At 38.5% G+C, this 27605-nt stretch overlaps 1 protein-coding gene across 4 annotated transcripts in view; it reads left to right on the top strand.

Moving 5' to 3' along the window:
* Positions 1 to 27605, top strand: part of LOC150080903 (syntaxin-binding protein 5-like) — a 795970-nt gene that overhangs the window by 549857 nt on the left and 218508 nt on the right. Inside the window, exon 22 of one of the 4 annotated variants that reach the window (XM_090381037.1) lies at positions 11227 to 11266. The exons of the other annotated variants lie outside the window; for them this stretch is intronic. Coding sequence (XP_090237163.1) covers positions 11227 to 11266 — 40 coding nt within the window. The remainder of the gene's footprint in view (positions 1 to 11226; positions 11267 to 27605) is intronic. 4 annotated transcript variants of the gene reach the window in all.

Here is a 27605-nt window from a genome sequence, read left to right as displayed (position 1 = left end):
GGCCATATTAAGCAAATTTAAAAAAATAATAATAATAATTAAGATTATGTATTGCTTTTTATTTATTTATATTTTTTTCGCTTTTATGTTTTGCTATTATTAATTAAAATAGTGTTGCTATTTACAGTGAAACATGTTTTCTTACTTATGGACCACTCTGTATATGTGAAAAAGACTCTTGAAGTGCCGTGACCGTTTTGGTTACAACACCTGTATGGGAATTACTGTGCACAGCAGATTTATAATTTTAATTAAGCAGAATAAGATGTGCATATCATAGTTATAATTTGATTTGTATCACTACCACAGAAATATTAAAAATTTACACCTTTTATGTTTTATAAACTTGAATTCAGGTTTCCAGTTTAATAGTTTAATTCAGATTAATAGTATTAATGTAAAGATCATTCAAATTGAAAACTATAAAATAAATAAAAAAATCTCTTTATTATATTTCCCATTATGTTCAGTGCTGTGCTGATGCCTGGATTCCTTGAGAAAAGAATGTTTGCGGTTAATGTTGTGGCCGTTCCTGGCCTACTGCCCTGACTTCTTTATCTGACAATAAGCGATAGCCTCTTATTATGTCACTTAGTTTGCCGATAAAGGACGAAAATCACATGGAGCTCAGTCTACTGAGTATGTAATAAGGGGCAATACCTCAAACATCATATCATGTATATGTTTCACTCTAGATGGATGATATGAGAATGAGTATTATCTGGCTGCAGAACACACCTGGGGACAGCAAACCATCGTGTTTCTTTTAAATTGCTGACTTTAAATGGTTTGGAAGAATATAGCAATAGTTGTCACATATCTCTGTTTCTCCCATCTACAGATAATGTTCCAGAATAGAGTGGGTGATGTTTTTCTGGATGATGCTTGGTTACAGGCTTTCTTGAGTCAAGTGAAACTTGTATGGTGACTCTCTGAACTTGTGCATTTGCTTTCTGATGTGTAATAGTGCACTTGCGATTCATCTCCAGTCACTGTGATCTAAAAAGACATTAAAAGGTGAAGACGTAGACTTCTGTAGCTGCTGCAAGCCGATAAGTTTTCATTGAAATTTTATCGTATTTTTTATTAGTTAGCATATTAATTTGTGTTTTATAAATAGAGTAAATAAGCTTAGTGGCATTTATTAGCTTATTTTTTAAATTTAGCAATTGATTTTGTAAGTTACAACTTGCTACTCCTACTGCTATCGTAGTGGTGTTTTAGGCGGGAATATTGTAGCATAACCAGTAGCTCAGAAGAATAGTAAGGTTTGAATTGTATATATATCTGTTGTATTTTTTTGATTAGTTAACATATTAATTTGTGTTTTACAAATAGATTAAATAGGCTTAGTAGCCTATTTTTTAAAATTTAGCTGGTGACTTTGTAAGTTACAACTCTACTCTTACCACTGTCATATTGGTGTTTTGGCTGGAATATCATAGCATAGATGAACAGTAGGGTTTTTATTGTAATAAATAAGTATTTTGAAGGTTTTAATCACTTTTTTGGGCATACATCTTTTGTATTTAGCTAAGGATATAACCAGGGACGCGCCAAGGGTGTTTGCCGCCTGAGCGCGAAGAAATAATTTGCCACCCTTTAGGCCTTTTACATCAATTGTTTTCTCATCAGTCACTGAAAAGTTAATGAAGACAAGTTTAATTCGTATGTACATGTTTTATTTTGAAGCCTTAATGCACAAGGCATAATATGTTATGGGTTGAAATTGACTATACAATATTGGTGTAAATACACCGTAGTTTACAACAACGTGAAATAGTTTGCAACAAAGACAAAATTTTTTGACTTTGAATATAATAATCAGCTTCTAAGAATTTTTTCCCCATCATTTAATTGTTTTTAATAATATTCTGTAGAATATGACCTATTCTTATCATCTAAAGGAAAGTTGTAATGTGAACTTGTTCTAGATCGAGTTCTACTAAAAACATTCTAATACTGTTCGTTAACAATTTTGGCCATAACCCTGGATTGTGCATATCATTTTTGAAACATTTACTAATCATATCTGGAGTATCACCGGTAAAGGTTCCTGTCGTACATTCAACTTTTGATGAAATTTCTTCAATAGGTGATTGGTTTTCCAAAAAGCAATTTACTATGGAATTTTGAGTGTTTTGTTCCTCGCTGATTTTGTCATCATAGAAAGTATCTAACTGTGATTGTGATGATTCTCCAGTTTTTTGACTTTTTGAGATGTTGGTTCAAAAAATCGCAAGATTGAAGTAGTAACTTATTTTATGCTCTCCTCTTTTTCTAAATTTCTTTTTCGCTAGGCTGCACCAGAAAGTATTTTTTCTGTCACCCATCTAAAGAGAATGATTCAACAAATTGTTATTTAAATGTATAATATTTAACAAAAAAAAAAAAATAATTATAATTATAAATCATCAAAAATTATAAATTTAATTTCTATCCAAAATTATTAAAAATTTAATTTTAATTTTCTTCCCCATTACTTAAGTGACTTAAAATAATAATTAACAATTATTATTTAAAGTCACTTATTAATTAAAAAAAATCTTTTATAATTTTTTGTTGAGATTTGTAATATAAGAATTATATAATTTAGTGGCCTTTAGCATCGGTGCCCCTAAATATAACTAATTTAGCATTATGATCGTTACAGAATAGCGTAACTTGATAACGTATATCTTGAATTTGATAGCTAAAGTATAACGTAAAACTATATAGTGGAATACGTATTACTGCATTAGCTTAGTATAGTATTGTATAATCAAGTATAGTATAGTAAATTAAATTTATTAACATTATTAATTTTCATTGTTAATTAATTAAATCGTATTTAAACGGAAATCATACCCCAGACTGGAGCACCAAAGCAACGTGCACAAAGTAGCGAGAGTGCTGTGGCACGTTGGAGAAGCGAAGAGAGTGATTCTCTAATGCATCACAGCCTAAAGAAATGTGCAATTTGTGAAATGTTTACAGAACTTTCTGGGGCGGGACATGATGTTGCCAAGGGGGATATCTTTGTGTGTGCTTGATGTAAGCAGTGTAAAGAAGTTAGGTGTAAGCAGTTTGAAGAAGAAGTATGGGCCTTTATGAGAGCTTGAAGGACAAGGTAGATGCCCTTGAAGTACTTACATTGGGGGACCTATCAAGCTCTCAGCTGCCCACACCTATGCCAGAGCTAGCACATGATCATCCGACAACACAGTAGCAACCTTCGGGGCAGAAGGCACTGGTCCCACAGAAGCTAGTTATTGTCGATGACTATTGTCAGGGAGACGGGAAATATATTGTGCAAAAAGGATAGGCGGGGTAGGACCAGGGTATGTCTGCCAGGGGCAAAAGATGAAGACGCTGTAGAGCATATATCTTTTAAGGGCACAATGGGTGATATTGTTCTACACTCAGCACTAATGATGTTAAGACTAGGAGATCTGCAGACTTACTTAACAAGTACAGGTCAGTGTTGAAAAAAGTTGCGAGTTAAAATTAAGTGTCTGCAATTCTACCCAAACATGATAGGAGGGAGTATAGAATGAGAGTCTTGTCAATAAAGTTGGCCCTGGAGAGTTTGCGCAAAGTTCGTGGGGTAGAATTTTTCCCAGCATGGTCTGTGCTTATTAACATAACAGGAGAGATTGTTTCTAGAGGGATAGGATACAATCAATTAAATAGAAAGGGTGCAAGAATATTTGCTGATGATATTGAGGCAGTGTTAGGCGGTTCGGAAAACTACCAGCTTGGAGGGATTCACAGACTAATAGATTAACGGTAGCCACAGGAAGAGGTGAAAGTGATTCTTTCACTACTTCTATTGGAATGAGCAGCAGCCTGCAAAGCAAGGTACTGGGGATTTGAAGGCTGCTGGGAGTCATCATGGAACAAGTAAATACGTGGGTTGTGTTAGAGTAAAGAAGAGTAAGAATAGGTGTATGTACACCAATGCTAGGAGTATAGTAAATAAATTTGATGAATTTGAAGTGCTAGTCAAGACATCAAAAGCGGATATTGTTGGGATATCAGAGATGTGGTGCCACACGGATATAAACAGTGCAGAATTGGAGAGTACAATGTGCATCCAATTGACATTGGTGGACAATGCAATGTTGAGTTAGTGTGGTGTGACATAAGCACTGAGAATGGGAAAATGAGAGTAGGTGTATGTTATAGGCCTAATAAATCTGATGAGTATAATGAGCAATTGTGCAGAGAAATAGTATGTGCCAGCAAATAAGATTGTGTTATTGTGGGGGATTTTAACTTTCCAGATATTGACTGGAACTTGTGGATTGGTCACTTGCACACTAGCAAGACTTTTGTGGATTTATTGGATGACTATTTTCTTCAGTAATATGTCCGAGATGCAACCTTAGGGAGTAATACTCTTGATCTGATTATCAGCAGTGATTCTTCGTCTGTTAAGAATCTGCAGATAAAGGAACCACTAGGTTGCAGCGATCACAGTGTACTGACGTGAGATTTACTTAAAGATGTAACTACCATCAGGGGGTAAGGGGAAGGGTTTTTGCTTTGATAAAGGTGACTACAGTGGTCTGAGTTTTTAAATTCTATACAGTGGGATCAACTGATGATGTGACCAACGGTGAATTTTAAATGGGAGGCTTTCAGGGAATTAATCTTGGGGAGTGCTAGGCTTTTCATACCGACTAAGAAGTACTGTTCAATGTTAGGCCTAAATGGATATCAGATGAATTAATGCCGCTTGTAACAAGAAGAAAAATGCATGGGATGCATATAAATTATCAGGCGACACATTGGCAGATATAAGCTAGTCTGCAAGTGAAGGCAGATTACAAGAAATCTTTGGCAAAGGATGCAAAGAAAAACAGCAAAGAGTTCTTTACTTATATAAACTATAAGGAAAGGGATGAATCAGATTGGTCCACTTAACATAGATGGTTTGACTATTGATGATCATGCTCAGATAGCTGATAAACTGAATAAGTATTTTGCATCTACCTACATTTACACATGAATTCAAGGAGGGTATTCAAAGTGGAGATGAAATTGTTGAAGTTAAACATAAGGAAGGCACCTGGGGGTGGATGGGACCTATCCAGTTATATTAAACGAAGTAAGCCATAATTATGAAAGCTTCCTTAGACTCTCGGGAGGTTCCCATGGACTGGAGATATGCAAATGTGTCCCCAATTCACAGAGGGGGATCACAGAATGACGTGGGTAATTACATACCTTTTAGTTTGACTTCTGTTCCAGGGAAAATAGTGGAGTCACTGGTTAAGGAAGTGATGCAGGATCATCTAGACAAGACTACAGTTATAGTTCAGACACAGCATGAGTTTGTTAAGGGGAAGTCTTGTCTGACAAATTTGACTGGATACTATGATGTGGTGACAAAGGAATTGGATTCAAAGAATAATTTTGATATCATATACTTGGATTTTAGGTAAGCTTTTGATACCGTGGCACATGGAAGACTACTGTACAAATTGGAGCAGCATGGCATTAAGGGAAAGTTGCTACAATGGATAAAAGGATAGTTGAGTGTGGAGAAGACAGAGAATGGTTATCAATGAACACTGCTCTTTGTGGACTAATGTTATTAGTGGTGTCCCCCAGGGTTCATTGTTGGGCCCATTGTTGGTCCCAGGATTAATATCCAGGTATATCAGGATTAATGTCTAAGTTTGCGCATGATATGAAAGTTGGCAGGTATGCTACTGCAACAGGATCTGGAAAAGTTGAGCAGATGGGCTGAGAAGTGGCAACTGAAGTTTAATATTGACAAATTTAAAGTACTGCATATGGGTAGCAGTAACCCTAGAGTATTATATCAACTGGTTGGTACTACATCAGGGTAGTGGAGAATGAAAAGGATCTGGGGGAATTTGTGCAGTCAAATACAAAGTTTTTTGAACAATGCAAAAGGATGCAAGGGTAACTCATGGTGTCTGTCAATGATATACAGGAATTTTGCTATCAGGGACAAGGGGATGATTGTCCCCTTTTATAAGGCAATGGTCAGGCCACACCTTGAGTACTGTATACAGGTCGGGAGGCCTCATTTTAGAAAGGATATTGAGCTGCTGTAACGAGTATAGAGAAGGCCAATGAGATTGGTGAGTGGAACAAAGGGTAGGTGTTACCAAGAAAGGCTTAACTTCTGGAGACTAGACACCTGTGAAGTGATCTAATTTAGGTGTATAAGGTATTGAATTGAATGAGCAAGCTCAATGCTAATGGGATTCTTCCTCTTGCACAGATTACTCACCTGAGGGAGCATAAATTCAAATTGAGGAAAGACAATTGTAGAATAGATGTGCGGAAATTCGCCTTTAGCCAGTGGGTGGTTGATAGTTGGAACCAACTTGCATTTATCGTAGTGGAGGTCACCCCTTTTGAAGGTACAACTCCATACCAAGAATAGCACTTGCTGAATTGATACTAATCTTACATGCCATAGCAATTTTTTCAATAATGTTGTGGTTTCCTGGTATGAGTTCTTGCACTTCTGCTATAACATCTGGTGTCACAGCACTGTGTTCTTGCTTGGTCAAGGAGATTCTCAGCACATCCAATTGTAAGCTTGGTGTTGACTCATGCACTTCACCATACCAAGCCAACAATGTGTGATAAATTTCAGTAGGTTTTATTCCCTCTGCATTCAAAAATCGGATCACAGATCACATTTCTACATTGGTGCATGACTGCAAAGGTGCCACTATCTTGAAAATTTTATTTTTTCAAAAAACTTTGGCAAATGATGCCTTGTGAGTACTGTGTTCTGATTCAAGTTTGTTATCAACAAACTTCAATCATTAATCTGACAGTATTATCATCAGTTTTTGCATAATATGCATTTTATTTAGTTATATAATATTGGTGTAAATACATTATAGTTTACCCATAAATTTAACTACATAAGTAGTGTAACGGCATCGTTTGATTATATGTCATATTGTGGCTACCTTCACGAGATACCAGGTATTGCACTACTTCGAATGAATAACTCTTCTCTAGTAGAGGAGACTAATGTTATTTATTCTCAGTGGGCACCACCACCCAGACGTGTTTCGGAGCTTGCTGGTTCACTCATCGGTGGGTGGGCAGGTACCCTGATAATGCAGGCATGCCATGACCATTGCGAAGTTAATTCCACAATATGAGAGATTAGCATTAGCTAAGGCACATGATGCAAGAAAGCAAGATTATATAGCATCAGCCAAAAAAAAAAAAACCCTTATTTCACCCATCCACTCGCTCCAAATGTTTGTCAAGTTCTGCCTTGAATCTATTTACACTATCAACTTCTACAACGACAGGTGGAAGTTAGTTCCACCAATCAACCACCCACTGGCTAAAGGCAAACTTCCACACATCTATCCTACAACCGTCTTTCCTCAATTTGAATTTATGCCCTCTCAGGCGATTATTCTGAGCAAGAGGAAGAATCCCATCCACATTGAGCATGATCACACCATTCAAGGCTTTATACACCTCAATCAGATCACCTTGCAGGTGCCTAGTCTCCAGACACTGTAATTTGTAAAACTTAAGCTCTTTCTTTGTAAGAGCAACCCTTTGTTCCATTCACTAATCTTGTTGCCCATCTCTGTACTCGTTCCAGCAGCGTTCCTTCTTAAAATGAGGCCTCCAGACCTGTATACAGTACTGAAGGGGTGCATTATAGCCTTAGTTGCTAATGCGCCAATAAAACCCAACAACCAACCAACAGTACTGAAGGTGTGGCCTGACCATTGCCTTATACGAGGGGATAATCACCTCCTTATCCCTGCTAGAAAAATTCCTGTATATCATTGACAAGACACCATGAGCTACTCTTGCAGACCGTCTGCACTGCTCAGAAAACTTCATATCTTCCTGCACAATTACCCCCAGGTCCTTTTCATTCTCTATCACTGTAAGTGTGGTAGCACAGAGTTGATGCATTACTATAGGATTACTGCTTCCCATATGTAGTACTTTACATTTGTCAATGTTAAACTTCATTTGCCACCTCTCAGCCCATCTGCTCAACTTTTCTAGATCCTGTTGCAGCAGTGTACTGTCATTAACAACCCTGCCAACCTTCGTATCATCTGAAACTTGGACATTAAGCCTGATATACCATCATCAATATCATTTATAAATACAGAAAACAACAATGGACCCAACACTTGAACCCTGAGGGACTCCACTAATAACATTAGTCCACGAAGAGCAGTGTCCATTGATTACCACTCTCTGTCTTCTCCCACTCAAGCATCCCTTTATCCATAGCAGCAATTTGCTTCCAATGCCACACTGCTCTAATTTGTGCAGTAGTCTTCCACGTGCAACAGTATCAAAAGCTTTTCCTAAGATCCAAATATATGATATCAAAGTTATTCTTTGCATCCAGTTCCTTTGTGACTACATTATAGTATCCTATCAAATTAGTCAGGCGAGACTTCCCCTTAACAAACCCATGCTGTGTCCGAGCTATAACTGAAGTCTTGTCTAGATGATCCTGCAATGCTTCTTTTACCAGTGCCTTCATTAATTTCCCTGGAACAGAAGTTAAACTAACAGGTCTGTAATTACCTGTGTCTCCCTTTGATCCTCCTTTGTGGATTGGGGTCACATTTGCACATCTCCAGTATTAAACTTGAAAAGAGAAGTGATTAATAGTATCTAATATATATGTAAATTTTTAATACAAAGCAAATATACTTCAATTTCAAATGCTTAATGGTTTGATTAACTTCAAAATGGGAGTCACTGATGGTATTTAAAACTTGCACACACCTACCCCCCCCCCTCTCTCTCTCTCTCTCTCTCTCTCTCTCTCTCTCACACACACAACTTTATGGTACTCCCACTTATGTCACTATCCCACTTGTAATGCTCTTTTCTTCTGGTCCTGTTGTCAAACCTATGAAGTTTCATGCATTAACGGTTCAAAAAATATTTGTTTAGAAGTAGTTGTGATAGAAGGTGAAACAAACACCATGAATTCAACATTGTCAATGTGCCAAAATGGTACATTTTTGCCACCTCTCAATACACTTCCAGTCAGTTTTGTAGAAGTCCTTCAACTGCCCTTCAAACCATGACTCGACAGCAGAAATCAACTCATCATGAGCAGCAGCAAAGTGCTTTTCACGAAGAAAGAACTTCAGAGCAGGAAAGAGGAAGAAAATCGGAGGATGCATGGTCACAGGAATAAGCAAGATGTGGCAATATTTCAAACCCACATTCACTGTAGCATTCGAGGAATATGCAGTGTCATTATCGTGGAGCAGGCACACACCTTTTGACAGCATTCCCCACCTTTTCTTTTAAAGCAGCATGTAGCTGTGAGGCAGTTGGAATAATACTTTGCCATCACAGCAGCACTTTTGAAGGATATCTGTTAGTATTACACCATGCTGATCCCAGAAAACTGACAGCATCACCTTGCCAGCACTTGGTTGCACCTTTGCCTTTTTGGGAGGTTGGTGATTCTGCATGCTTCCATTGTTTAGACATCTGTTTAGTTTTGGAATCATAATTATGGATCCAGGTTTCATTCATGGTAATGAGCCATGACAAAAACTCCTCTTACTTTTCCTGGCACGTCGACAACATTTCATTTGTGCATTGTGCTCTTCTCTTTCTGGTAAATGGTCAAAACTCTGGGAACCCATCCAGCAGACACTTTACTCATGTGCAACGGTTGATGGATGATGTTTTCCACAGACTACAATGATTTGGAGCTCTGCATCTAGTTCTTTGGTGGTAATACTGCAATCTTCATGGATTAATGTAACAATCACTTCTGTTACAGCAGTTGCTGGGCATTCTGGGATTTCTTCATCTTGCTAATTTAAGTATAAACAGACTTTGCTCCAGACATCCACTAATTAGAACAGCTGAAAATCTAATAGGTAGTAATAGTATTCACCATATAGTGCAAGGAAGCCACAGGCTTTTGCTGCACTGGAAAAAAAAAAAAAAAAAAACAACAAGCAGATAAGAAAATACAAATTATATGCTTCCCTCCTCATGCAGGTAACTATCCAGTGTTACCTTTGAATTTATTCACACTGTCAGCCTCAACTACCTGCAAGAGCAACTTGAAATGACTCTGATGAAAATGACAAAACTCTCTTTAGGAAATCTGAATGGGCTAGCAAGTAATATTGTCTTGTTATGGGTGGCTTCAACCTTACCTCTTATAGACTGAAATATGTGGACTGGAAATACACTATAATGTAACAAGTTTTTGAACATGCTGAGATGCTACTTTTTTTTTTTTTTTTTTTTATGTAAACCCCAAACACGAGATGTATTGGACCTATAGTACTTAGTACCGTGCTTGGGTTGGAGGTTGAGAAGACGAAAGAAGGTATTTGTTGACATTGGACTTGAGCTTCTGTAGACTGTAATTTTCAGGAAATACGTATGAAGGAAGGTTGCTCCAGAAAACGGCAGTTGAATGAATAAACGAGGAAGATGAAAAGTTGGTTCTGTGAGTTTGAAGTTGGACAGTAAATGGATGTTGGCTGGTGGCGGCACATGTTCGGACTGTTTTGAAAGAGAGAGCGAGAATTATAGAAGCCAATTCAGAAGAACAGTGCCCATGGAAGTATCTGTAGAAGAGGCATGCAGCAGAAACATTACGTCTATGAGAGAGCGAGTTGAGAGACTCTGTTAGAGATGAATCATTAATTAACCTAACTCTGCCCCCTTCTGAATGGAATCAAGAAGCCTGAGAGAGGTTTTGGGGGCACCACCCCAGATGTGGGAACAATATTTCATGGTAGGGCAGATTTGCGATTTATACAGAGTGAGCAGCTGTTTGAAAAAGAAAAGTAACGCCAAGAGCGAAAAAGAAAACCAAGTTTTTTAGATGCAGAGGAAGCAATATTTGTAATGTGCTTGTGCCAAGAGAGATTAGAAGTCAGGGTAATCCCCAAAACAGATATATCATTTTGCCTAGAAATCGGAGTGTCACTAAAGATAAGCATAGGAGCAGAAGAATCCTTTTTTGCGAGATTGAAGATCGGCGTTTAAGGAAGTGGTAGCAGATTTTCGAGAAATTGAAGCTGATTGAGCAGGACAAGGTTTCTCAAAATGGAAAGTGGAATGCAATGTGCTATCATCGGCAAAACTATGGATAGGATTTCCAGTCAATAGAAGTTCATTAATATACAAGAGGAAAAGAGTCGGGGAAAGAACTGAACCTTGGGGGACACCGGCATTAGTGGAGAAGTTACAAGACAGAGAGCCATCTACCATCACCCTCAGTGAGCCATCAGAGAGAAAACTGGATAACCAATTACTAAAAACAGTTGGCAAACCATAAGATGGAAGCTTGTTTAGAAGACCTTTATGCCAAACATGATCGAAAGCCTTTACGATGTCAAGAGCAACTACTTGTGTTTCACCAAACCTTTCCATTGAATTAGTCCATAAATGGGTAACACAAGCCAGAATATCACCAGTGGATCGACACTGACAGAATCCATAATGGCGATCGTTGATCAGACGGAAGGTTTCTAGGTAGTTTAAGAATTGGCGGTTAATTGATTTCTCCATTACTTTAGAAAGAGTAGAAGTAATTGCAATGGGACGATAATTGGATGGAAGGGATTTGTCGCCCTTTTTAGGAACTGGCTGGATATCAGCAAAATTCCAAGCAGAAGGAAAAACACCTTTGGAATAAGAAAGTGAAAAAAGGTGGCAAAGAATAGGAGTAAGTTCAGGAGCACAGGTTTTGAGAACAAGTGGAGAAATACCATCGGGACCTGGAGCTTTCTTAGCATCAAGATTCGTCAAAATCCTTCTGACATCCTTTTGATGGAAGACCACAGGAGGCATTGAATGGAGCGTGTTGGGAATGGTGGGAAGCGTTTTACCAAGGTCGTTAATACATGAGTTAGAAAAACTTATCCCAGCCTATCTTAGAGTACAAGGGGCTCTAATATCCTATATCTATTTTTCACTAAAGAGCATAACTATGTCAAAAACTTGACAGTAGGGGGAACGTTAACAGGCAGTAACCACAATAGCATAAAACGGATCATACCTTAAGAAACCTATGCCATCAAAGATAAAGACAAGAGCTTTAATATCAAGCAAAAAGACTATAGTGGAATGAGATGTTTCTTGGGCTCCATTAACTGGGGCGACTACTGCCTGGTGTTGGCTACAAATATGCTATGGGAATAATTCAAGGATTTAATCCTCAAAGCCACAAATGTATTCATACCGATGATCAAGTTCCTTATAAGATGGCAAAATGGATGACAGGTGAGGTTAAGGATGTGACCGAGCGAAAGAAACAAGTATGGGCAGTTACAATCAAGTGATTCTGATTTGCACGAGCATTATAGGAGAGGTGGGAAGGAGCAGCAGCAGTGCGTAGCACACGCTTCTTGATTAGACCGGGGTTCGAGCCCGTCACCACCAAATACGGAGGATGCGGAAAGGTCAGGGAATGACCACCGCATACCCCCGGAGCAATATGGCCTTAGTTGCTAATGCTCCTAAAAACCAAATAACAAACATTATAGGAGAATATGTAAAATAGCCACTGTGAGGTAAGATGGGTGAAAGCATTAGCAAAAAAATTAAGACTGGAGAGAAGGAGTTCTTTTACATTAGAACGAAGAGAGTACATCCAATAAATCCCTTAATTTGTTGCAATGGAAGGTCCAGAGAAAGACCAGCAGAAATAGTAGATGAGTTGAACAAATGCTGTTCGTCAATGTCAAAAGCAAGCTTGGAGGAAATGTTAAGGTACAGACTGCTATAAAATAGGTGATATAACAGCCTTAGAGGGATTAGTTAGAAAAGGTACTGAGATTAACTCTTTGTGGTACAATGTCACAGCTACAATGAGATTGTAAAATTTCACTACTTAAAGTCATATTGCAGCCACTGTCATTTCCAATTATAGAATGTTTTCACACTGTATTGGTGCAATTACTGTACTGCTATCTGTTTAACCTTCATATAAATAATGTGAAAAACTACATCAGTGTTTACTGATGTGCAATTCAATTGTTAATGCCAGTGAGTTTTTTTTTTTTTTTTTTCTCTCTAGTTCTCTTCCAATTGAATATCGCAGTTACCATAGCAGTTGGAATTTCAGATTATAAAATTTGTTTTCTCACTGTGCTAGCTCAATAACTACACTGCCATCTGCTTATACTTCTTATAAACAATCTGAAACACTAAATTGGTATTGATTGATGTTTATAATCAATTATTAATATCAAGCAGTCAGAGTTTGTGTGTGGTTTTTTTTTTTCATTTAAAGTACATTACTTTGTTTTACAGTGAAGTATTTAGACATGCCTCAAAATCTCGTAAACGGCAAGGGCTCACATCTGGTGAGCATGGGCTTGGCACACCCAAGGGTATTGAGCTGGATATCATCATTCTTCTCTTGCTTGGTGATTCCCTTCTACTTTCAACTCTTGTTTTCTCTCTCTCTCTCTCTCTCTCTCAGGGTAACTCAGATTTTTTTTTTTTTTTTTTTTTTTGAAATGTTGGCCAGGTGCTGATTTCAAGACGCTGAAATTTGCAGAACTGAAGCCTTTCTTGGTAAAATTGCCCTTCTCTCCACTTGTTCCAATATATCTACATCCTTCCTGAAATGAGGCCAGTACTCAAGATGCAGCTTAACCATGGCCTTATACAAAAGGATAATCATCTCCTTATCTCTGATAATCAAGTTTCTGAATATCATTGACAAAACCCCATGAGCTATCCTGGCAGCATGTCTGCACTGATCAGAGAATTTCATGTATGACTGCACAAATACCCCCAAGTCTTTCTCATTCTCTACTGTATCATATCAACTGTAATACCACACAGTTGATATGATACTCTTGAGTTACTGCTACCCATATGCAATACCTTGCATTTGGGTAGCAGTAACTCAAGGATGAGTAACTCAGTAACTCAAAATTAAACTTCACCTGCCGTTTCTTAGCCTATCGACCCAATTTTCCTAGATCTTGTTGCAGTAGCTCACCTTGATGACCACCCTGTTAACCACCCTGCCAACCTTTGTATCATCTGCAAACGTAGACATTAAACCTGATATACCTTTATCAATACCACTGATAAATATACAACAATGAGGCCCTGTGGATCTCCACTAATAACATTAGTCCATGAAGACCAGTGCCCAATTATAACCACTCTCTGTCTTCTTTCACTTAACTATCCCCTTAGCAGTAACTTGCCCTTAATGCCACATTGCTCCAGTTTGTACTGCAGTCTTTTATGTACAACAGTATCAAACGTTTTCCTGAAATCTTAGTATATGTTGTCAAAATTATTTAATCACTGCATCATAGTAACCTAACAGATTGGTTAGATAAGACTGCCTCTTGACAAATCGATGCTGTGATAGCAGGATAATTGCATGCCTGTCCAAATGGTCCTTCATTACTTCTTTAATCAGCGATTCCATTATTTTCCCTGGAACAGACGTTAAGCTAACATGTCTATAATTACTTGTATCACCTTTTGATCCCCCTTTATGAATTAGACATATAGTCACACTTATCCATTGCGACCTTTATGGAGGGGATTGGATTTATGAATTGGGGATATATTTGACAAAACCCCATGACCTCAACCTGTCTGCATTGCTCAGAAAACTTCATATCTGACTGCACAATTACTCCCAGGTCTTTTTCATTTTCTACCACCTTAAGTGTCGTGCCACACAGTTGGTACGTTTTTCTCTGGGGTTACTTCTACCCATATGTAGTACTTTGCATTTGTCAAGGTTAAACTTCAGTTGCCACTTCTCAGCCCATCTGCCCAAATTATCTAGATCCTGTTGCAGTATCTCACTGCCATTGCTGTCATTAACAACCCTGCCAACCTTTGTATCATCTGCAAACTTCGACACTAAGCCTGATATACCTTCATCAATATCATTGATAAATATACAAAACAACATAGGACCCAACACAGAACCCTGTGGGACTCCACTACTAACATTAGTTCACGAAGAGCAGCACCCATTAATTACCACCCTCTGTCTTCTCCCACTCAACCATCCTTTTATCCATTGTAGCAACTTACGCTTAATACCATTCTGCTCCAATTTGTACAATAGTCTTCCATGTGCAACAGTGTCAAAAGCTTTTCTGAAATCCAAATATATGATATCAAAATTATTTTTTGCATCCAGTTCCTTTGTAACCACATCATAATATCCTATCAAATTTGTCAGACAAGACTTTCCCTTAACAAACCCATGCTGTGTCTGAATTATTGCTGCAGTCTTGTCTAGATGATCCTGCAGTGCATTTTTAACCAGTGATTCCATTATTTTATCCTGAACAGAAGTTAAACTAACTGGTCTGTAATTACTCGTATCACCCTTCAATCGCCCTTTGTGAATTGGGGATACATTTGCACATCTCCAGTCCGTGGGGACCTCCCCTGAGTCCAAGGATGCTCTCGTAATTATGGCTTAGTTGCTTTGCCGCCTCCTTTAATATAACTGGATAGATCCCGAGATGCCTTTCTTATGTTTAACTTCAACAATTTCTCCTCCACTTTGCTCTCAGTTATTACAAAATGATTAAGCACACTGCCACAATTTCATAACCTTCTGCCATTTTCAAACCTTAATAACTCCTCATGTGTGAATATAAATGCAAAATACTCATTCAGTTTGTTTGCTATCTGAGCAGGATCATCAACAGTCGAACCATCGATATCAAGTGCACCAATCAGATTCACAACCCCTTCTGTTTAGAGTTTATATAAGTAAAGAAATCCTTGCTGTTTTTCTTAGCATCTTTTGCCAAAGATTTCTCGTAATCTGCCTTCGCCTGCCTAACCTTCTTTGTGACCTGATTACAGACTAGCTTAGCATTAGTAGAGGCATTTGATGCAAGAAAGCAAGCTTATGCAGCATCAGCCAAAAAAAAAAAAAAAACCCACTTCCACTTCACCCCTCTGTTCGTTCAAAATACCTGTCCAGCTGAGCCTTAAACTTATTTAGGCTATCAGCCTCCACCACAAGGGATGGAAATCTGTTCCACCAACCAACCACCCGCTGGCTAAAGGCAAACTTCAACACGTCTATCCTACATCTGTCCTTCCTCAATTTGAATTTATGCCCTCTCAGGTGATTTTTCTCAGCTAGAGGAAGAATCCCATCAGCATTGAGCATGCTTAAACCATTCAAGGCTTTATACACCTCTATCAGATCACCTCGCTGGTGCCCAGTCTCCAGACACTGCAATTTGCAAAACTTAAGCCCTTCTTCGTAAGAGCACCCCTTTGTTCCATTCACCAATCTTGTTGCCCCCCTCTCTGTACTCGCTCCAGCAGCTCTACATCCCTCTTGAAATGAGGCCCCCAGACCTGTACACAGTACTCCAGGTGTGGCCTGACCATTGCTTTATACAACGGAATAATCACCTCCCCATCCCTGCTGGAAAAATTCCTGTATATCATCGACAATACTCCATGAGCTACTCCTGCAGCCCGTCCGCACTGCTCAGAGAACCTCATATCTGCCTGCACAACCACCCCCAAGTCCCTTTCATTCTCTACCACTGTCAGTGTAGTACCACAGAGTTGATACGTTGCTCTGGGGTTGCTGTTTCCCATGTGTAGTACTTTACATTTGTCAATGTTAAACTTCATTTGCCACCTCTCAACCCATCTGCTCAACCTTTCCAGATCCTGTTGCAGCAGCATAGTGTCAGTAGTGTCCTTGACAACCCTGCCAACCTTTGTATCATCTGCAAACTTGGACATTAAGCTCGATATACCATCATCAATATCATTTATAAATACAGAAAACAATAATGGACCCAACACTGAGCCCTGAGGGACTCCACTAATAACATTAGTCCACGATGAGCAGTGTCCATTGATTACCACTCTCTGTCTTCTCCCCCTCAACCACCCCTTTATCCATAGCAGCAATTTGCCTCCAATGTCACACTGCTCCAATTTGTGTAGCAGTCTTCCATGTGCAACAGTATCAAAAGCCTTTCTAAGATCCAAGTATATAATATCAAAGTTATTCCCTGCATCCAGTTCTTTTGTGACTGCATCATAGTATCCAATCAAGTTGGTCAGGCAAGACTTCCCCTTAACAAAACCATGCTGTGTCTGAGCTATAACTGAAGTCTTGTCTAAATGATCCTGCAGTGCTTCTTTAACCAGTGCCTCCATTAATTTTCCTGGAACAGAAGTTAAGCTCACAGGTCTATAATTACTTGTGTCAACCTTTGATCCTCCTTTGTGAATTGGGGTCACATTTGCACATTTCCAGTCTATGGGTACCTCCCCTGAGTCCAAGGAAGCTCTCATAATTATGGCTAAGGGTTTGCTTACTTCCTTTGCTGCCTCCTTTAATATAACTGGATAGATCCCATCCACCCCGGGTGCCTTTCTTGTGTTTATCTTCAACAATTTCTCCTCCACTTTACTCCCAGTTATTTCAAGATTCTGTAGCTTACTGCTAGAGTTGAATACACCTCTGGCATTCCCCTTGCTGAATAACTCCTCATGTGTGAATGTCGATGCAAAATATTCATTTAGTTTGTTAGCTACCTGAGCAGGATCATCAACAGTTGACCCATCAATATCAAGTGGACCAATCTGATTCATCCCCTTCCTTCTAGAGTTTACATAAGTAAAGAACTCTTTGCTTTTTTCTTTGCATCCCTTGCCAAGGATTTCTCGTAATCTGCCTTCGCCTGCCTAACCTCCTTTGTAACTTGGTTGCATATCAACTTGTATCTATCATAGGCTTCTGTGTCATGTGTTAATTTGTAATTATCCCATGCATTTTTCTTCTCTGCCATATGCCTCATTAGTTCATCTGACATCCATTTTGGCCTAAACCTTGAACAATATTTCTTAGTTGGTATGTAAAGCCTAGTAGCTTCCAAGATAAGTTCTTTGAATGCTTCCCATTTTGAATTTGCTGTTGGTAACATCATCAGTTGGTCCCACTGTATAGAATTTAAATACTGTCTCAGTCCATCGTAGTCGCCTTTACGGAAGCAATAACCCTTCCCTTTACCCCTAATGATAGTTACCTCTTTGAGTAAATCCCACTTCAGCACACTGTGATCACTGCCACCTAGTGGTTCATTTATCTGCAGATTCTTAATGCATGAAGAATCACTGCTGATAATCAAATCAAGAGTATTACTCCCTCTAGTTGCCTCCCGAACATGCTGATGTAGAAAACAATCATCCAATAAATCCACAAAAGCCCTGCTAGTGTGTGAGTAACCAGCCCCCAAATTCCAGTCAATATCTGGGAAATTAAAATCTCCCATTATAAGACTCTCTGATTTACTGGCCCACTCTATTTCCCTGTACAGTTCCTTATTATACTCATCAGAGTCATTAGGCCTATAGCACACTCCTACTCTCAATTTTGATCTCCCAATGCTTATGTCACACCAAACTGACTCAACACTGCACTGTCCGGCGATGTTGACTGGCTTCACTTCCTTGGTTTTTATGTGTTTCTTAACTAATAGCATAACCCCTCCCCCCCTTCCTATCCTGTCTATCCTTTCTGTAGACGTTGTACTCCTCAAATTGCAGTTCTGCATCCCTTATATCTGTGTGACACCACGTCTCTGATATCCCAACAATATCTGCCTTTGATGTTTTGAGCAATACCTCAAATTCATCAAATTTATTTACTAAACTCCTAGCATTGGTGTACACGCAAGTATACCTGCACCTGTTTCTATTCTTAGCTACCCTAACACAACCCATGTGTTTACTTGTACTGCAATGGCTCCCAGCAGTCTCTGAAATACCATGCATCTTGTTTTTCAGGCTTCTGCTCATTCTAATAGAAGCAGTGCAAGAATCTCTTTCACCTCTGCCAGTGGCTACTGTCAATCTATTGGTCTTTGTCTCCCCCCAAGCTAGCAGTTTTCCGACCCACCTAACACTGCCTCGATAGCATCAGCAAATATTCTTGCACCCTTTCTATTTAAGTGTATTACTTTATTATTCTTCTGACTGAAAAATATTACAATCAAGAATTAAAATGAAGTGCTGTTGAGCTTGCTTTTCTCATTTTTCTCATCTATTTTCTTACCATTGCTGATTTATATTAAAATTTTTATTAAAGGATGAGTAGCCTTCTTTAATAAAAATATGATCAAAAATACAATACTCAAAAGATCACATTTATTTTAAAGTGTGGAGAAACTAAGGCTATGAGGCTTCAAAATTAGACTTTTGTGTATTCTTTGATTAGTTTGCCGGAAAAAACCTGATTTTTGGGGGATCATTTCGAGGGACAAAGATCATGCAATCCTTGCCCAAGAATGATTATTGGGGGGGGGGGACTGATCAAAATTCCTCCTTGTCAAGACAAAATTCGAATTAACCTGGGTTCTTTCCACACTCAGAACACGTCAAGCTGTTTCAATTCCATCCTCAATTCCCATCTTGTTAATGTGTAAATATTTTTTATGAACATACACTAGACAAATGGAAGTTTCTACATTAAGTGATTCTGCAAATAGAAAATGATTACAAATAGACTTTTTTGAAATTTTTAACTTTGTTATAAAACAGAAAATCTAAACATAACAGGATCTACCGAAGACAAGAAGAGTATTAGTTATGAATAGGATTGTCTTGGTTTTTTTATTTAATGTAAAATGAAATGCGATTTTTTTTTCTGTTACTATGACTAATATTTTTGTATATAAAACACAATCTGTACCTGGATTTGGAATTTTGTGCTTTTATAGTTAGTGCTCTGTTTTATGAAATATTAGCATATAAACATTAGGGTGTCCAGAGAAGCCAGGGCTACAATTTCATCACCTTGTTTTTATAAATGCTACTAGAAATGTCCTGATTTTTCTTCTTCAGAATTCATTTTATCCTGATTTTAAGTAAGGTAACCTTGAAAATCTGGTTGTCTTGCTTAAAAGTTATACATTGCTGATCACTGCTTTACCAAGTGATAGCATGAATATAATTCTAATAACTGCATTCATTTTTAAATTCATAATACTAAAGGGTTCCACATATAATGTGCATTTGGTATTAAAACATTTAAAAAAAAAATCAAGATTAACTTACATTTAGGTAATATGAAATGGATTTCAATGATTTTTCAGCTTTATTCATAAGTTTTTTTTCTGGAGAAAAAATATCAACTATATATATATAGTGGAACCTCTATATTCATCAGCCCCTATATTCGTCAAATCCAATATTTGTCACGAAAATTCAACGACCACATGGTCATCCTAGCCTTGTTCAGTGCACATCCCTGTTATTTTCTCTTTAAAATTTTTTTTTTATTTTGAAATTTTTTGCAGTCATCTTTGTAAAAAGAAGTGACCCCAGAAGTGACTTTTAGGGTCATGACCATAGCCCCAAAAAAGTGTAGTGAAGAAAAACAATCAAAAAGGAAAGCTGTGAGAACCACAATTGACACAATTGAAAAAAGAAATCATTGCTAAGTTTGAAAGTGGAACACGTTTCCAACTTAGTGTTAGAATTTAACATGCCGAAAACTACAGTAAGCAGCATAATTAAAAATAAAGAAGCAATTAAAGCAGCTGATGTGGCAAAAGGTGTAAAAATTCTTGCTGCTAAAAGATCACAAACATATTAAGACATGGAAAATCTTTTATTAGTATGGATTACTGAAAAGTAAATGGCTGGTGACAGTATTTCAGAATCTATCATCTGCAAAAAAGCAAGACAGTTATATGACATGCAGCAAAAGAACCCAGGAACCAGTGGTGATTTTATGGCAAATAGGGGCTGGTTCAAAAATTTAAAAGGTGAACGGACATTCATAGTGTAGCTAGGCATGGAGAGGCTTCAAGCTCGAATGCAGAAGATGCCAAAATGGTTTGTTGAAGATTCTCAACAAGTTTTTAATTGCGATGGGACGGGCCTATTCTGGAAAAAAATGACTAGAAAAACCTACATCACAAAAGAGGAAAAAGCATTGCCCGGACACAAACCAATGAAAGACAGATTAACACTCTTGCTGTGTGGAAACACTAGTGGGGACTGCAAAATTAAACTATTGCTCGTTTATCGTTCAGAAAATCCGAGAGTTTTTAAGAAGAACAATATCATAAAAAGTAAACTAAATGTGATGTGGAGGGCTAACAGTAATACCTGGGTAACAAGACAGTTTTTCCGGGAGTGGATTCACGAAGTGTTTGCCCCAAGTGTGAAAGCTTATCTAGAAAGTTATAATTTACCTGTAAAGGCCTTCTTGGTTTTGGACAATGCTCCTGCTCATGCCCCTGGCTTGGAAGGCAATTTGGCTGGGGAATACAGCTTTATTCACATTAAATATCTGCCATCAAACACTCCTCTAATCCAACCCATGGATCAGCAGGTCATTTGACTGTTTTAAAAAACTTTATACAAAAGCCCTGTTTCAAAGGTGTTTTGAAGTGACGTCAGAGACAGAACTTACATTGAGAGAATTTTGGAAAAATCAATTCAGTTCCTCCATTGTTTGAGGATAATTGATAAGACATGGGGGCAAGTGTCTTCCAGGACAATGAACTCGGCCTGGAGGAAATTGTGGCCAGAGTGTGTGTCAGAAAGAGACTTTGAAGGTTCTGGGTCAGAGTGTTTTTGTTGATGGAATTGTGTCTCTGGGCAGGTCCATGGTATTGGAGATTGATAGTAAGGATGTAGAGGAATTGGTGGAGGACCATGGAAGAGAGCTCATGACAGAAGAGCTGTTGGACCTTCATAAAGAACAGGAAGCTGAAGCAGCGGAGGAAATTTCATCAGAGGAGGAAGGGTCAAGTAAAGGCAGCATCACAACTGCTGACATTAAAGAAATGCTGTCCAATTGGGCCAAAATGCAGAGTATGGTTGAGAAGGGGCACCTGAGCGTTGCCGTAGTTAATCAAAATATAAATTCATTCAATGATAATGTGATTGGCTACTTTTGGAAAATTTTAAGAAACAGACAACATTGGACAAGTTCTTTGCTAAATCGAGTGCTAGTGAATCGTCGGGAAACAATTCACTAGCACTAGAAGACAAAAAAGACATCGATCACAAGAATTAGAGTTACCTGATATTTTAATGGAAGGTAACTCCCCTTCTAAACAATAATTCCTTTCCTCCTCTTCAGCTTCTGCCATCATCACTCCTCAGTAAAGGTAAAGCTCTGGTTAAATTTTTATTTATTAATGTATCAGATTCGGGGCTGGGAACAGATTATTCCAATTTTAGCTAATTCCTATGGAAAAAACTGATTCTATATTCATTCGATTCAGTAGTGCTTAACATTTATTTTTTCTCCTTTTCTCATTCTCCAGAAGAAAAACAGTGAATTCAGTTGAAATCTTGATATTTTTTTTTAACCTAAATATATAACTTAAACATCATTTCTGTTGTGTGCTTGTGTGGAACTTTTAACTGACATTATCAATTAAAAAAGTAAATACTACCTTCATTCTGCATAATGGGACAAAGATTATCTCACAGATATTGAATTCATATTGAATTTTGATAATATTTATGATAACACTGAATTATCATAAATATTACCAAAATCAAATAAAAATAAAATAGCATAATTCTCACCTTCCCAAAGTAATTTTGATTTCAAAATCTTTTGAATACTTTTCTAGCTGTACAAGCTTACAAAAGACAATCGGAAGTAAAATCTGCCTTAGGCTTCTGAGTCGCTTCATAATTTATATGCATCCCATGCATTTTTCTTCTCTGTCATGAGTCTCATTAGTTCATTTGATAACCATTTAGGCCTAAACCTTGAACAATATTTCTTAATAGGTATGAAACTTTTAGTAGCATCCACGATTAATTCCTTGAATGCTTCCCACTAAGAATTTACTGTTGGTAACATCGTCAGTTGATCCCACTGTACAGAATTTAAAAACTGTCGGAGACCACTGTACTCGCCTTTACGGAAGCAAAAACCCTTTCCTTTACCCCTGATGGTAATTAAATCTTTAAGTAAATCCCATGTCAGTACACTGTGATCACTGCCACCTAGTGGTTCTTTTATCTGCAAATTCCTAATACATGAATGATCACTGCTGATAACCAGATCAAGAGTATTACTTTCTCTGGTTGCCTCTCGAACATGCTGCTGCAGAAAACAATCATCCAATAAATCCACAAAAGTCTGACTAGTGTGTGAGTGACCAACCCACAAGTTCCAGTCAATATCTGGGAAGTTAAAATCCCCCATTATAAGACATTCCGATTTACTAGCCCACTCTATTTCTCTGTACAATTGTTCATTGTACTCATTCGAGTCATTAGGCCTATAACACACTCCTACTCTTATTTTTGCTTTCGCAGTGCTTATGTCACACCAAACTGACTCAACAGTGCACTGTTCATCTATATCAACTGGATGCACTTCTTTTGATTTTATGTTTTTCTTTATTAACAGCATAACGCCTCCTCCCTTCCTATCCTGTCTATCCTTTCTGTACACATTGTACTCCCCAAATTCCAGTTCGGCATTCCTTATATCTGTGTGACACCACGTCTCTGATATCCCAACAATATCCGCCTTTGATGTCTTGACCAACACTTCAAATTTATTTACTATACTTCTAGCACTGGTATACATGTACCTATCCTTATTATTAGTTACCCTAACACATCCCATATACCCACCTGTTTCACAATGACCGCCATCAGTCCCTGAAACCCCCAGCACCCCTCGCTCCTGGTCGCTACTTATTCTAATAGAAGTTGTGCAAGAATCACCTTCACCTCTGTCTGCGGCTACTTTTAACCTTTTAGTCTGTGAATCCCCCCCCCCAGGCTAGCAGTTTTCCAACCCACCTAACAGTGCCTCGATAGCATCAGTAAATATTCTTGCACCCATTTCTATTTAACTGATTCCCATCCCTGTAGAAGCAATCTCTCCTGTTAACAAGCACAGACAACGCTGAAAAAAATCTACCCCTTGAGCCTTCCACATTCCCTCCAGGGCCGAATTGATTGATAAGGCTCTCGTTATGTCGTCTCGTCTCGTCGTCTCGGCAGAATATCAAACACTTTCAAATTTAACCCTGACTCTCGACTTTTTTGCAACATTTACCTATACTTGTTAAGTAAATCTGCAGATCTCCTACTCCTAATGTCATTGGTGCCAACGTGTACATCACCTTTTGTGCCCTTAAAAGATGATATATGCTTTACGTCATTAACTTTTGCCCCTGGCAGACATACCCTGGTCCTGGTCCATCTATCCTTTTTACACAATATATTCCTCGTCTCCCTGACGATAGAGTCACCAACAATAACTAGTTCCTTTGGGACCAGTACGTTCTGCCTTCGAGATTGCCGCTGTGTTGCCTGATGCCCAGGAGTGAGCTCTGGGGTTGAGTTGGGCAGCTGAGAGCTTGATGGGCCCCTCATTAATTTCTTCAAGGGCATCTACCCTACACCTCAAGCTCTCATAGACGCCCAGTAGAATGCTTAGTTGATGCCTAATTTCTAGACACACTCTGCACCTGGCACACACACAAAGACATCCTCCTTGGCTAGATCATGTTCTGTTCCAGAGAGTTTGGCAAACATTTCACAAGTTGCACATTTTTTTAGGCTGTGATGCATTGGAGAATTGTCCCCCTCAGTTCTCCCCCGAGTCACAGCACTCCTGCCACTTTGTGCCCGTTGCTTTGCTGCTCTAGTCTGGGGCATGATATTTTAAATCTATTAATAAGATCAATAGATTTAATTAATTAATTATCAATACTACGCTATCTAATAGAATCCTGAATGCAGTGATGGTTATTATGCTATATAATTATATGTTAGAGCTGCCTAGTTACCACAATTAAAAATTTGAATTCCCTACTACTCTATACAAAAACAATGGCTGCAAGATTCTAAAGAAATAACAGTTTTACGTATATTAAGTAGTAATCTACAAAAACTCTTTATCTAAAATAAAAATAACCAGCGTAACAATAACTAGAAGACTACGTATAAAGTACAATATAAAATAACAATTAGGTAAATAAAAAGGCAAACACTTATCGCTTTTTCGGAGCCTGTAATTCACAGCTGTAATTTTTAAAGAGAGTCAGCACCCTCATGTTAAGTCATGGCCATAGTGTTCTGGGATCACCAAGATGTTCTGTTGGTGGATTTCTTGCCAAAAGGAGGAACAATCAATGCACAGCTTTACTGTATAAAGTTGGAAAAACTGAAAGCCAACATTTTCCCCAAACGACCAGGACTCCTGACAAGGGACATGATTTGTTGCATAACAACACAACTCCACACACTGCCCACACTACTCATGAGTGTTTGCACAGTAATTGTTGGGAAACTCTGTCACATCCCCCCCCCAGCCCAGACTTAGCACCTTCAGACTTCTATTTGTTCAGCCCTCTAAAAAAACACCTTTCAGGAAAGCATTTCACCACAGATGAGGAAGTTCGTCAGGCGGTGCGATGTTGGTTACTGCATGTAGGCATGGACTTCTTCAGTGCTGTTATTGATAAACGGATCCATCGTTGGAACAAGTGCATCAATAAGACTGGAGACTGTGGAGAAGTAGTGCATGTTCACTTATTTCTTGGTGTGTAATTTCAACTTCATATTATTAAACATCATCAAGAGAATAAATTTGTTACCTTACTTTTCGGAAAGCCCTCTTATATATGAATCTCATGCACTATTCTTCTCTACCACATGTCTCAATAGTTCATCTGACATCTATTTAAATGTAAGTCTTGAACAGTATTTCTTTGTTGGTATGAAAAGCCTAGTAGCTTCTTTGATTATGTCCCTGAATACTTCCTATTTAGAATTTCCTCTTGGTAACATCATCATCAGTTGGTTTCCACTGCATACAATTTAAAAACTGTCTGAGACCTCTGTGGTCGCCCTTATGAAAGAAAAAGCCTTTACCCTTGATAGTAGTTATGTCTTTAATTAAATTCCACATTAGTACACTGTGATCGCTACCACCCAGTGAGTCTTTTACCTGCAGATTTTTAATGCATGAAGTATCACTGCTGATAACTAGATCGAGAGTATTGCTTCGTCTTGTTGCCTCGCTAACATGCTGCTGTAGAAAACAATCATCCAAGAAATCCACAAAATCTTCCTAGTGTGTGAGTGACCAACCCACAAATTCCAATCACCATCTGGGAAATTACAGTCCCCCAGTATGAGACATTCTGATTTGTTGGACCACTCTGTTTCTCTGTATAGCTGTTTGGTATACTCTCACAGTAATTAGACCTAGAACATACTCCTACTCTCAATTTTGTTTTTCCAGTGCTTATATCACACCAGCCTGACTCAACATTACACTGGTCAGCTGTTCAATTGGATGCAGTGCCTTAGATTTAATATGCTTCTTAACTAAGATCATAACCCCTCATGTCCTTCTGCCCTTCCTCTTTACGTTGTACTCCCCATATTCAAGTTCAGCATCACTTATGTCTGAGTGACACCATGTCTCCACTAATCCTACAATGTGTGAATTTGATGACTTAATCAGTGCTTTAAATTCATCAAATATATTTACAATGTGCCTAACATTAGTGTACATACAAGTATAGATGCACATATTCTTACCCTATTGTCCTAACACAGGCCATGTATTCATTTGTTCCATTATGACCCACAGCAGGGCCTGAAATCCCAAGCACCTTGTTTTCCAGGCTGTTGCATATAGCAATGCAAGAATCACTTTCACCTCTGCCTGCAACTCTAGTTAAACGGTTAGTCTCTGTATCCCCCCCAAGCTAAGTTTTCCAACCCACTTAACACTGCCTCAATAGCATCAACAAATATTTTGCACCCCTTCTATTCCAGTGTATCCCATCTCGTCCTGTAAAAGCAGTATTTCCTGTTAATAAGCACATACCATGCTGAAAAAAATCCTACCCCATGCAGAATTGCAGATTCTTTCAAATTCAGTTGTAACTTGCAACTTTTTTCCGACATTGTCACGTACTTGTTAAGTAAGTCTTTAGATGTCTTAATATCATTAGTGCCAGCGTGTACAACAGTTTCACCTTTTTTCCCTAAAAGATGATATCTGCTCTACGTTGTCATCTACTTTTGCCCTTGGTAGCCAGGTGGGAAGGAGCAGCAGTGCGTAGCACACACTTCTTGATTAGACTGGGGTTCAAGCCCGTCACCACCAAATACGGAGGATGCAGAAAGGTCAGGGAATGACCACCGCATATCCCGGAGTAATATGGCCTTAGTTGCTAATGCTCCTAAATAGCAAACTAACTAACTAACTAACTTTTGCCCTTGACAGAAATACCCTGGGGCTATTCTACCCCTCCTTTTCACAATATATTTTTCATTTTCCTGATAACAGGGTCACCAACAATAACTAGCTCCTGTGAGACCAACACATTCTGCCTGTCAGATTGTGGCTGTGTTGTCTGATGCACAAGAGTGAGCTCTAGTGTTGAGTTGGGCAGCTGTGAGTTTGGTGGGCTCCCTATTTTAATTTGTTCGAGGGCAATACACTACTCTTCAAACTCTTGTGAACACCCCGAAAAAACACAGATTTGGCACTAATTTCTTCACACTGTCTGCACCTAACACACACAGAGATGTCCACCTTCACTGGATCATGTCCTGTTCCACAAAGGTCT

Source organism: Mastigoproctus giganteus, chromosome 9, assembly GCF_048544385.1.
Source record: "Mastigoproctus giganteus isolate SK-2022 chromosome 9, ASM4854438v1, whole genome shotgun sequence".
Lineage (NCBI taxonomy): Eukaryota > Metazoa > Arthropoda > Arachnida > Uropygi > Thelyphonidae > Mastigoproctus > Mastigoproctus giganteus.
This window is presented reverse-complemented; position numbering and strand designations above follow the sequence as displayed.